The sequence below is a fragment of the Carassius gibelio genome, chromosome A20 (genome assembly GCF_023724105.1).
Source record: "Carassius gibelio isolate Cgi1373 ecotype wild population from Czech Republic chromosome A20, carGib1.2-hapl.c, whole genome shotgun sequence".
Classification (NCBI taxonomy): Eukaryota; Metazoa; Chordata; class Actinopteri; order Cypriniformes; family Cyprinidae; genus Carassius; species Carassius gibelio.
In genome coordinates this window covers 23,126,719-23,139,806 of record NC_068390.1, presented here as the reverse complement: position 1 = coordinate 23,139,806, position 13,088 = coordinate 23,126,719, and the positions used below count along the sequence as shown (strand labels likewise).

Sequence of the window (13,088 nt, the reverse complement as noted above, 5' to 3'; positions counted from 1 at the left end):
ATGACTGAGGTGCCCTTGAGCAAAGCAATGAACCCCCAACTGCTCAACAAGTGCCGCAGCATAAATGGCTGACCACTGCTCCGGGTGTGTGTGTGTTCACTACTGTGTGTGTGCCCACTTTGGATGGGTTAAATGAAGAGCACGAATTCTGAGTATGGGTCACCATACTTGACTGTATGTGACTTCACATATATTTCACATATATTTAAAGAATATCCATAGAATGTGTTCCATAGATGTAAAAAAAAAAAAAAAAAGAAAGAAAAAAAAGAAAAGAATTTAGATTTGAAATGATATTTAAGTAAACAATAACAGTTTGGTTGAAAATAAACATCCTAATTAATAATCAGTCCCACATAATAATATAACGTAAATGTATAATGTGCAGTCCTGTAAGTTTTCTTGATAAGACTGACTAATTTATTCTTTAAAGGGACAATAAGTAACTTTTTAGGTATTTTATTATCTAAAATCAATATTTGTATTCATAAATATGCCCTCAATGGTGTACAAATACCTATGCCAATGTTTAAACTAATCCTTGTAAATGAAGAATTTATTATCTTTATATACATGGGACGGGTAGGTCGACGGAGGCTTCCATGTAGTTCCGCCATCTTGCAAAACTATAATAGCAGAGAGGGACAAAAAGTACTAAGCCAACGCGTTTCCACAGCGCGTTTTCGGTCAGAGCCAGAAACGCAGGTGCAGAGCAGTGAGAGGCGCTTGAATCTGCACCGGCAAGTTTAAAAGTCTGGATTGCATTCTTATTATGGACCATACATATGCCGCGCCACAGGAGAAGAAAACATCGTCGCCAAAACAGTCAAAAATAGAACGTAAAAGGAAACGTGACCGTAGATTACAGAAAACAAGAGTTAATGTCGGGGAAGCTTTTTCTAGGTGGAAAGAGCTAATGCTTGATAAAGATTTCAAAAGAGACGCTGAAGTGGCAAGTTTTCTTCTCGACAGGTAAGTCAGTGTTACAATCTATATTATAATATTTTTTTTATATCTAACAATGCATATAATTCAGAAAATATAACGAATAAATTAGACATAACTACTAATTACAATATTTCATGTTTTCCACAGTCAGTAATTCATACTGTAACATTCGTTTGTTAGTTGTCATGTTGCAGTTTGTTTGAAATAACACACCTGTTCACCTGAAGGAAAACTCGACGAAGTGCTATTAGAAGACATCCTGTCAAAGCTTTTTGGTACATATCGCCTACCGTAGATGCAACGCGCATTTGAAAAAGCGAGGCGCTGGAGAGCAAAATTAGTTTGAATGCAAAATACAATTTCACCACTAGATGGGAGTAATTCCTACTTAGTGTCCCTTTAAAGAAGTAAGTTCATTAACCAGAAGAAGATATAACAGAACCTTATCCTGGTACTAAAACAGTAATGGCACTGTGAGATAGATTATTTGACACACCTATTAATACTAACATCTATCTACATAACAACTGTCATAAAAATCACACGCTTAGACTTTTAAGGCGTGGTTGAGATTTTCAGTTAGATTCAATCAGAGTTTATCAGTCTAGCACTCTAATGACACACCTGCACATGATGACACACCTGCACCTAATGACACTTTCCTTCCATTAGTGTACATCACAAGCTTCTCGGGCACGCACAGAGTGAACAAAATAAACGAACACTTTAGAAGTGTAGAGAGGTCTTTGAGCAGGGCCTGAAGGGCAAAACACAAGAACAACTCATTCGCAGAGCATGCTCTTAATGGATTCAGTCATTTGCATATGACCTGTTTCTAAATTAGCACTGAAATATAAATTTAAATCTTGAAAGGGGTCATGTAATGCTCCTAAAAAGAAAATTATTTTGTTTAATGAAATGTGTTTATGAGGTTTAAGGTTAAAAAAAAACACAGTATTTTCCACATACTGTAGATTATTGTTTCTCCTCTTATTATTATTATTATTTTATTATTATTCATTAACTGTAGCTGACGCTTTTATCCAAAGCGACTTACAATTGCATATATATGTCAGAGGTCGCATGCCTCTGGAGCAACTAGGGGTTTAGTGTCTTGCTCAGGGACACACTGGTGTCTCACAGTGGATTCGAACCCTGGTCTCTCACACCAAAGGCATGTGTCTTATCCACTATGCCCTCTATGCCCTGCCTTCTGAATAGTGTTGATTTTCACAAGGCTCATCAGTCTGAAAAGAGAGGTATGCTTTGATTGACCAGCTATACAGTGTGTTTTGATTGGCCAAATACCTCAAGCGTGTGACGGAAATGTTATGCTCCTTAATATATTATGATTCCCTGTCCAGCTGGAGCGACGAGACATAAACATTAAAACCCATTATAAACGTGATATAAACATGGTTTCTAGTCATGTCTCTCTTTTGGAAGGCCAAACAAAGTAGTTTAGCTTTCTCAACGAAATTGTGTCACACACCGTGGCCTTGAATGAGCCACGGCCTAGAGTGAGCGGAGGCCGGCTTGAGTGAGCAGAGGCAGACAGGCTTGGCGGCTGGCGGATTCTACGTAGGAGCTTGCGGCAACCACATGTGATGATCCCCGGGCTGGACTCCGCTTCATCCACAGTCAAAGCCGATCTGGCATTCCACAGTGCAAAGTTGATGTATTTCCTCAGCAGCCAGCACAGATCAGGTCCAGGCATGACGAAGCGGATATCATCCTCTTTTGGAAAGCCAAACAAGTAGTTTCGCTTTCACAACCAAACACACACCGTGTATACAACATGGCGGCAGGAACAACAACACTATAAGAATAAAAGGTTCGCCTCCTTTCTTTGTGTTAACATCTGGGGAGTTCTATGCAAACCTTCCTACATGGTGATGTAGAGATGTGGGGGCGTGTTAGAACGAGCCATTTTAGGGGGGTGTGGTTGACTCTTAAATTTTATAAACAATATATCTCTGGATTTGAGACTTTAGTCTTTGCAACTTCACAGATCTTCTTTATGCACCAAGAGCTTGTAACACTCCAAAGAAATTGCATCATATGACCCCTTTAAAAAATATTTAAAGAATATTTAAAAAATCGTTAGAGAAAAAAACAATTAGGGTCATTTACTGCATACCGTGTGTTGAATTTGCACGAAAATCATTGAACAATGTAGTAATATATATATTTTTATTTTTTTTTTTACATTTATGCATTTAGCATACCTATCATGTGTTCCCGGGGAATCGAACCCCCAACCTTAATATATATTTAAAAACATATTTCATTCTTTTTTTCTTTTTTTATGTCACCTGTACAAGTTTCTATGATATTCCCCAGTTACAGATTTTACAAGCGTTTTGAAAGATAAGGCAGTTTGATTCCACTGAAATATGACATGTGCAATCTGTAGTAACACTACATGAGTAACCGAAGTGACTATGATACGAAGTGACATGAACTGGCCCAGATCACAGAAACTAGACAAGCATCTTTTGAATACTGCTGATGTGTTATCAATGTTTCACAACTGTGGGTGGTTTGAAAGTCTGGTAGCTAAGGCTTGTGAATGCAGCAGAGAATAACAAAATCAGACAATACTGTAAATATGTTTGGGTGTTTTTTTTCCCAATTGAGTTTTCCAACTACAATACAGAACCAGAGTTCTGGGAAAGTTCTTCACAATAACTTCATAAACCCTTGGAATTATCTCTGGCAATGATAATCTAGCTTGTTGACCATGAAAGGACGGTCTGTAACAGCACACAGGGGGAAAACATAAGCCAGTTTGTCAGATAAAGTATGATGCTACATGTGCACACTGTGGGCAAAAGTTCAGCCGTACCAATCTGGCTGTGGATCATTTCCAACATTTCTTCTCTAACTGAATCACAGGAATCAAAGTAATAAATGCACTGCTGGAGAGCATTAACAATCTGGTGAAAAGAATGCATAAAATCCATAATTAATATCTTGAATATATATTATTATTAGCACTGAAAAAACTCTGTATTTTACCCATTTCATTTAAACCAGCCAGTAAATGTTGATTATGTTTGGAATACTGGAACTAAAACTGAATTTAAGAGGATATACTGTATACTAAATTGAGTTTTCCTGTTTTAAGAATAAAAGGTCCGTTCATACCAAGAACGATAACTATGTTCATGAAGTTTTAAAAATCCAAATAACGGAAATAGCAAAGAGGAAACATATTCCGAGTGATTTCACAGCTTTTCTAGCTGATGAATGATGAAAAATATTTACAGGCAATTAAAATTGTTACTTATTTGAAGCATGTGCAACATGTGCATGCTTACAATAAAGAAAACATTATCATCCATTAGTCTAGATGCTAATATAATTATTATTATTATTATTCAGGGTTCCTACAGGTTTCTTCAAGTTAAATTCAAGTCTTTTTAATACCTTTTAATGTCCATTTATATAAAAAATTTATACCTATTTCACGCCCCTACCAGCAAAGAAAAAACAAAATCCTTGAACTTGTTTTCATTTATTTTTCAAATGTGGAATGGGTAAAAGATAAGCCAAGCAGGTGTGAAAAATAAAAACATTTCAGTAGGCCACAAGACAGTTTGCCGAACAATGTTAAGTTGTTTTTTAATATTAGCTAGCTACTTATTCCATGCTGGGAATATGGGGAACTGAGAGACCCCTGAACAATAAACATCGGAAATTAGAACTTAACAATACATTAAATTAAGAAACACAGTCAACTCCTTAGCTCTTCACTCAGGGCAGCAATCTCTTTATCAAGGACAGCCAGTTCCGTCAACTTCTCCTTTATCGTGACCGCAAGTAAACATTTTAGCGATTTCGGAGTCAGGGAACATGCATTTGAAAAGCTCTGAGATACCCTCATTTCCATTGTAGGACTGATGTTTAGCGATTGTGTTAAGAGTCCACAACACCTTGGCTTTCATTGTTGGCGTGGACCCAAAAGCTGTGTGCAGATCCACTCTAGTTGCGGTCATTGCTGAAGGGTCTGCAGTGCTAGCAGCAAGCTGGCTATAAGGGGCCGTTCACATATCGCGTCTTTTGCGCGCTCAAGTTCGTTATTTCCAATGTAGGCGCGCAGTATGCGCGTTCATAATGGAAGCGACGCGGTCGCGACGCCCACGCACCGCATCGAGTTAAAAAATCTCAACTTTTCAGAGAGCCGCAAGCGCACCGCAGGTCATGTGACAAGAACTAACCAATCAGCTTCATCCTTTCCCGTAACAACGTTAGTGCTACAAATCCATTTATCCTTTGCTGAAATTTCTGCATCTTCATGGAGAGTGCGCGTCATTGTTGCCTCAGGTGCTCTTCTGCCCGAGCCCTTTGAAAAGAAGGAGAAAGCAGTGCGCCTAGTGTTTTCCACGCGTTTTTAGGTGTGATATGTGAACGGCCCCTATTATTAGATCCTGCTGCCGCTTCAGGAACATTAGCAGCTAGCTGGCACTTGTTGGTTGAAACCATACAGTATATGGTTGAAACACGTAGGCGATGGAATTTGTTTTTATAAATTGAGAGCATTCATGTGCTTGGATTAGGGCTGGGATAAACGATTATTTTTTAAACGATTAATCTAGCGATTATTTTTTCGAAGCTTCGATTAATCTACCGATTATTTTTTCCAGATCAATTCGATTTCGATTATCTCCCCATTAATTGACAACTAACAATTTATACATGTTGATTTACATATCTTAATGAAAAAAACATGAATTCCTTAACATTGCAATATATGTTTATTGCTCTTAAAATTACAAAATAAAAGACTGACTAAGAATGCATTACTTTGCACTTTATATATAAGAGATGGCTGTTATGTTCATTGTGTGTTTCACTCTTGGGACTCTAATTTTGAAAATTACCAGACTAAGCAAGGGAGCAGCCATTTTGTTTTTAGTTTGCTCAGCTCTCTCAAGCTTTAAGCTCCATGTGACTGCCGCTCCAGTTTTCTTTAATGTTCATGTCTTCGAAAGCATTGTCAGTAAGTAATTATTGTAAAATTTGTAAATTGAGAATATTTTCTTTATTACCTATGCTATATTGGTAATAATTATTTGTTATTTTATACACCAATTGCTCAACTGGTAACTCTGCTCTGTCAGCCTTTATATTGTGTATATATTTTGTATTCTTTGTACTAAAAACAATTTATTTGTGTATTGTTTTTGATAGTTTCACTCTCCTTTGAAGCATATTGGAGTAAACATCAGGAGTTTTGAAAAACTACACCCTGGCTCCAGTCTTTATTTGAAGGGAGTTTGGCTTGCTGCTAAATTGTGTTCACACATATGGAAACACACAAGGAGAGCAGTACAGTGAAATGACAAACTCAGCTGGCTGAACATCTTGGCAGAAGCGTACAGTAGCAAATAGTGAGCATCATGGCTGAAAGGTATCCAAAAGACACCACGTTAGGAAAGATACAAAGTAAAAGTAACAGAGCATCTGACACATCCTCTAAAAGTTCCATAAGAACTTCAAGATCCTCAAGATCTTCAGTTGGTGTTGCTGCAGCACGTGCTAGAGCTAAGGCAGAAGCAGCACGTGCACGAGTTACCTTTTCAGAGAGAGAAATTGCAATTAAAGTGGACTCAGCCAGACTACAAGCTAATTTGGAAGCCCTACATCTGGAAAAAGAGGCTGCAGCTGCTAGTGCAGAAGCGGATATATTAGAAGCAGCAGCAGAGTTTGAGGATGAGGAGCCATATGAAAGGAAAAGTCACTCTTCATCAGCACAAAGCACAAAAAAACGTGTTTGCGATTATGTCAGGGATCAAGCTACATATCTCAGTGAGCAGGCCGACTTAACCGCTGATCAGTCTCATGATTGCAAATCTGAACCAGACCAAGTAACGGATCAGAACCAGTTTACCTCTCAAACTGAACCAAATATAGTGCATGTGAATGATGACCAGTATGTCGTACTTGATGCATGTTCTACATCTCCATCTCTAAGAGTGCCAAAACTGCAACAAGTAAAACTCCCAAGAAACATGAAAAAAGAGTCAATAGAAATACCAGTCAGCAATAAATGGCAGCAACAGGCTAAGTGCAGTGGTGTATCCAGATCTTTGCCACAACACTCAGAAACTTCAGGCATGATGGACCTAGTGAAATATCTTGCACGTCGTGAGCTGGTGAGCAGTGGTTTAACACGCTTTGATGATCACCCTGAAAGTTACAGAGCCTGGAGGTCCTCTTTTATCAACACAATCAAAGACTTGGGTCTTACGGCCAGTGAGGAGCTAGACTTGTTGTCAAAGTGGCTTGGTAAAGAATCTTCAGAATACGTAAGACGTCTCAGGGCAGTTCACATAGGAAACCCAGACACAGCCTTGAAAATGGTCTGGAACAGACTTGATGAATGCTACAGCTCACCTGAAGTAATCGAAAGTGCGTTGTTTAAGAAGTTAGACAGTTTTCCCAGGATTTCAGGTAAAGACAACCTCAAATTAAGAGAGCTAGGAGATCTTTTAATGGAGCTTCTCTCAGCCAAAGACGACGGCTATCTACCAGGTTTAGCCTACTTAGACACTGCTCGCGGCATCAGGCCCATCGTTGAAAAACTGCCATATACCTTACAAGAGAAATGGATTTCTCAAGGCTCAAAGTTCAAAGAAGAATTTGGTGTCACTTACCCTCCTTTCTCGTTCTTTACTCAGTTCATTTGCAATCATGCTAAAACACGTAATGATCCCAGCTTTGCCTTTTCTAGTAGTTGCCGCCCACAGTATGAAGGGCTCACTGTAAACCGCTCTAACTTCAAGACGCCAGTGTTGGTGCACAAAACTGAAATCTCTCATAGTGCATTTCAAGACAAAATGCCTTCTAAAGATGATCCAGCCAAATACTGTCCTATACACAACAAACCTCACCCTTTGAGGAAATGTCGAGGCTTCAGATTGAAAACCATCGATGAGCGAAAAGCATACCTAAAAGACCAAGGGATCTGCTTTAGGTGCTGCTCTTCATCATCACACTTTGCTCGCGATTGCAAAGTCATTCTAAAATGTGATGAGTGCAACAGTGACAGTCACAACTCAGCTCTGCATCCTGGTCCACCCTCATGGACACCTAAAATCCAAAGTCCTCCATTACAGCATGGCGGGGAGGATGCAGGAGAAAATCCAACAACACAAGAAGTGAGCTCCCTTTGCACTGAAGTTTGTCATGGTCTTTCCACAAAATCTTGTTCCAAAATATGTCTCGTCAAGGTGTTTCCTGTGGGGCATCCTGAGAATGCAGTAAAGATGTATGCTATACTCGACGATCAGAGCAACAGATCTCTGGCCAGGTCAAGATTTTTTGACATATTCAACATCAATAGTAAAGCAACTCCTTACAGCCTAAAGACATGTGCTGGGTTGATTGAGTGCTTAGGAAGGAAAGCAAATGGCTATCAGATTGAAGCGGCAAATGGTGGAATCAGTCTTGCGCTTCCAACACTAATTGAATGTGATGAAATACCCAACAACCGTGATGAAATTCCAACACCTGAAGCTGCTCTCCATCAACTTCACCTCAAGCATATTGCATCTGAAATACCAGCTCTGGATCCTGAAGCCCACATCCTCCTGTTACTTGGACGAGACATACTCAGAGTTCATAAAGTGAGGAAACAAATTAATGGCCCAAATAACACACCCTTTGGCCAAAAACTTGACTTAGGATGGGTTCTGGTCGGTGAAGTATGCCTAGGAGATGTGCACAAGCCCAGTGTTTCCAGTTTCAAGACAAACATCTTAGAAAATGGAAGACCCTCACTGTTTATTCCTTGTACAAGTCACGTACACATTAAAGAAAAGATCACCAGTAACTTAACAGCTCTGCATACAGCCCATGACTTCGAAGCCCACTGTAACATGAACGAAGACAATCTCGGCCAGACTCTATTTAAGAGATCAGAGAATGACAATAAGCCTGCACTCTCCGTCGAGGATGAAGTCTTTCTAAAGATTATGGAGAAAGATGTTTTCCAGGATAATTCCAACAGTTGGGTGGCACCTCTTCCTTTTAGGTCTCCACGGCCAGTTCTTTCGAACAACAGAGATCAAGCTTTGAGCCGCCTCTCTTCCTTACGACGTACCCTAGAACGGAAGCCAGATATGAAAGAACAGTTTGTAACTTTCATGCAAAAACTATTCAACAGTGATCATGCAGAACTTGCAGCTCCACTACCAAGGGGAAATGAATGCTGGTACTTACCACTATTCGGAGTCTATCATCCCAAAAAACCAGATCAGATCAGGGTAGTATTTGACTCCAGCGCACAGCATGAAGGTATCTCTCTCAATAATGTGCTCCTCACTGGACCAGACCTTAATAACAGCCTCATTGGCGTCCTGATGCGCTTCAGGAAAGAATGTGTAGCAGTGATGGCAGACATACAACAAATGTTTCACTGTTTTGTTGTGAGAGAAGATCACAGAGATTACCTACGCTTCCTATGGTACCGTGATAACGACCTTAACAAGGACATTGTTGAATACAAGATGAAAGTCCATGTGTTTGGCAACAGCCCTTCCCCGGCGGTAGCGATTTACTGTTTAAGACGAGCAGCAGAGAAGGGTGCTCCGCGATACGGTCCAGACACCCGGTACTTTGTGGAACGTGGATTCTATGTGGATGATGCACTAATCTCCTTGCCAACTGAAGAGGAAGCAATAGACCTACTAAAGAGAACACAAGCATCCCTCTCCGAATCAAACCTGCGGCTGCACAAGATTGTATCCAACAGTCTACAAGTACTCAAAGCATTCCCAACTGAAGATCACGCGAAAGATATCAAAGACCTCGATCTCAGTGGAACAACTATGCCTACACAACGCAGCCTTGGTCTGAATTGGGAGACTGCAACTGATACATTTACATTTAAAGTATCAGTCAACGACAAACCATTCACACGCCGTGGTGTCCTTTCCATAATTAATAGTCTCTTTGATCCTCTCGGTCTTGTGGCTCCTGTCACTATACAGGGGAGGTTTCTACTTCGAGAGCTATCCATTGAAGGAACAGACTGGGATGAATCACTGCCACAAGAGAAACATGGTGAGTGGGAATCATGGAGACATTCATTGAAAGACTTGCAACACCTTCACATTCCTCGTCCTTACACACCCAACTCTCATTCAAAGGCAATTCACAAAGAAATCTGTGTTTTCTCTGATGCGTCAACAAAGGCCATAGGGGCTGTAGCATATCTCAGGGCAGTAGATGGAGATGGACAGATCAGCATTGGCTTCATCTTAGGAAAAGCAAAACTGACGCCAAAAAACCAGCCTACCATACCCCGATTAGAGCTTTGTGCTGCAGTCTTAGCAGTGGAGGTAGCAGAACTCATTGTTCAAGAGATTGACTTCAAACCGGATGCTATTACCTTCTACAGTGATAGCAAAATTGTACTTGGCTATATCTATAACGAAACTAAACGTTTCTATGTCTATGTCCACAACAGGGTGCAGAGAATCAGACAATTTTCAGAACCAAAGCAATGGCGATACATACCCACAGAGCACAATCCTGCTGACATTGCTTCCAGGTCCATCCATGCTTCTCAGCTCGTGAAGTCGAACTGGTTTACAGGTCCAGCATTCCTGCATAAGCCACATGAAGATGATTTCAATATGACAGACAACTTTGCGCTTGTGGATCCAGATTCAGATACAGAAATCAGGCCAATTGTGACAGCTTGCACCACAGGAATGAAGGATAAACAACTCACCTCTGACAGGTTTCAGAGGTTCTCCTCTTGGAAATCCTTACAAAGAGCCATTGCATCGCTCATCCATGTAGCTTGCTCTTCTAGATCTACCAGTGAATCCAACACATGCAGTGGTTGGCACCTTTGTTCACAAGCACACACTGTAAGTGGGTTGTTAAAAGCCAAGAATGTGATAATCAGCTCTGTGCAAAAGGAATCATTCAACAAGGACATCGAAACACTCTCTAAGGGAGGACACATGAGCAGCAAAGTTCCACTCTCAAAACTGAATCCTTTCTTAGATGAGGACGGTCTACTCCGAGTCGGAGGCAGATTAAAACTGGCAGATTTAAACTACCCAGAGAAAAACCCAGTCATCTTGCCCGGTAAGCATCACGTTTCTGCGTTACTCATAAGGCACTACCATGAACGTGTGGAGCACCAAGGCCGCATATTCACAGAAGGGGCCATTCGTGCTGCTGGATTATGGCTTATTGGAGGAAAGAGATGCATAAGCAGTATTCTTCATGGATGTGTAACCTGTCGTAAACTTCGTGGTAAACTTGAAATGCAGAAAATGTCAGACTTGCCACCAGAACGACTAAGTGTGTCACCACCCTTTACTTACACTGGCTTAGATGTCTTTGGGCCTTGGACAGTGGTAGCTCGCCGAACAAGAGGAGGTCAAGCTCTCAGTAAACGCTGGGCGGTGCTTTTCACCTGCATGAGCACCCGTGCAGTTCACATTGAAGTCATTATGTCTATGGACTCTTCGAGTTGTATCAATGCACTTCGCAGGTTTTTCGCGATCCGTGGCCCTGCAAAACAACTGCACTCAGACTGTGGAACCAACTTTGTTGGTGCTTGCAATGAGCTTGAATTCCACAAAGTTATAAAAGAAACAAAGGTGCAAAGATACATCAATAACGAGGGATGCACATGGGTTTTCAACCCACCACACTCCTCCCATATGGGGGGCGCATGGGAGCGAATGATTGGTCTGGCTCGTAGAATTCTTGACTCAATGCTGATGCGGGAAGGACATTCTAACCTCTCAGATGAAGTGCTTTGTACACTTATGGCGGAAGTGACAGCAATTATTAACAGTAGACCTCTCGTACCTGTTTCTTTGGATGCAGACTCACCCTTGATTCTTACCCCTGCAATGCTCTTAACACAAAAACCAGTTTCTTCACCTCCAGCAGGAGACTTCTCTGAAAAGGATATCTACAAACGCCAATGGCGGCAAGTACAGAGCCTAGCCAACCAATTTTGGTTTCGCTGGAAACAGGAATATCTGCAAACGCTGCAAGTTCGTCACAAATGGCAGGACCCATACCCAAACATCGAGGAGGGTGACATAGTACTACTAAAGGACAATCAAGTAGCCCGAAATGAATGGCCTATGGCACTCGTCACAAGTGTTTTCCCTGGTCAAGATGGAAAGGTTCGAAAGGTTGAACTTAAAGTGACTAAAGAAGGGTCCAGCAAAACCTTCTTGAGGCCTATATCTGAAGTAATTCTCCTGCTAAGAAAATAGGAAAACTCCTTTAAACAGTTGGTATAGATGACATCTTCATAGATGTCAGGCGGGGAGTGTTATGTTCATTGTGTGTTTCACTCTTGGGACTCTAATTTTGAAAATTACCAGACTAAGCAAGGGAGCAGCCATTTTGTTTTTAGTTTGCTCAGCTCTCTCAAGCTTTAAGCTCCATGTGACTGCCGCTCCAGTTTTCTTTAATGTTCATGTCTTCGAAAGCATTGTCAGTAAGTAATTATTGTAAAATTTGTAAATTGAGAATATTTTCTTTATTACCTATGCTATATTGGTAATAATTATTTGTTATTTTATACACCAATTGCTCAACTGGTAACTCTGCTCTGTCAGCCTTTATATTGTGTATATATTTTGTATTCTTTGTACTAAAAACAATTTATTTGTGTATTGTTTTTGATAGTTTCACTCTCCTTTGAAGCATATTGGAGTAAACATCAGGAGTTTTGAAAAACTACACCCTGGCTCCAGTCTTTATTTGAAGGGAGTTTGGCTTGCTGCTAAATTGTGTTCACACATATGGAAACACACAAGGAGAGCAGTACAATGGCATTCAATAAAACCTTGAAGCCTTGAAAACACATAGCTTAATGAAACAAGCTTACTGAACACATAGGGCCTAGCGTACTGAAAAAAAGTTCTTCTTTCAGCTGAAAATAACAACAACTTGATGTCTAGCGTTCCGCCCTTTTTCTAATTTCTATCGTGTCTATTGATTTTGGTTAATATGCATGAGGGAGAGAGAGAGCAAGACAGCGCTCGTGTAGTTTGAAGACTGTGAGTGCGCGAGCGCGCATGAAACTTTGGTGTTTCGCCCTTTTTCTATCGTGTTTAATTATTTTGATTAATATGCACGAGGGA

General features: G+C 40.5%; 1 protein-coding gene and 1 pseudogene across 2 annotated transcripts; one reads left to right on the top strand and one right to left on the bottom strand.

The window, feature by feature from the left end:
• Window positions 1-13,088, bottom strand: part of LOC127938578 (protein broad-minded-like) — a 44,540-nt pseudogene that overhangs the window by 23,029 nt on the left and 8,423 nt on the right.
• LOC127938620 (uncharacterized) lies at window positions 5,791-12,684 on the top strand. Of its 2 annotated transcripts, XR_008148758.1 has the most exons (3): window positions 5,791-5,953; window positions 6,145-12,439; window positions 12,631-12,684. XR_008148758.1 is itself a non-coding variant. In XM_052535339.1 (2 exons), the coding sequence occupies exon 2, from the start codon at window positions 6,354-6,356 to the stop codon at window positions 12,210-12,212; it is 5,859 nt and encodes a 1,952-aa protein (XP_052391299.1). In that variant the 5' UTR covers window positions 5,791-5,953; window positions 6,145-6,353; the 3' UTR covers window positions 12,213-12,684. The 2 variants fall into 2 exon arrangements, 1 of the variants encoding a protein (XP_052391299.1); XM_052535339.1 differs by having other exon boundaries at window positions 6,145-12,684.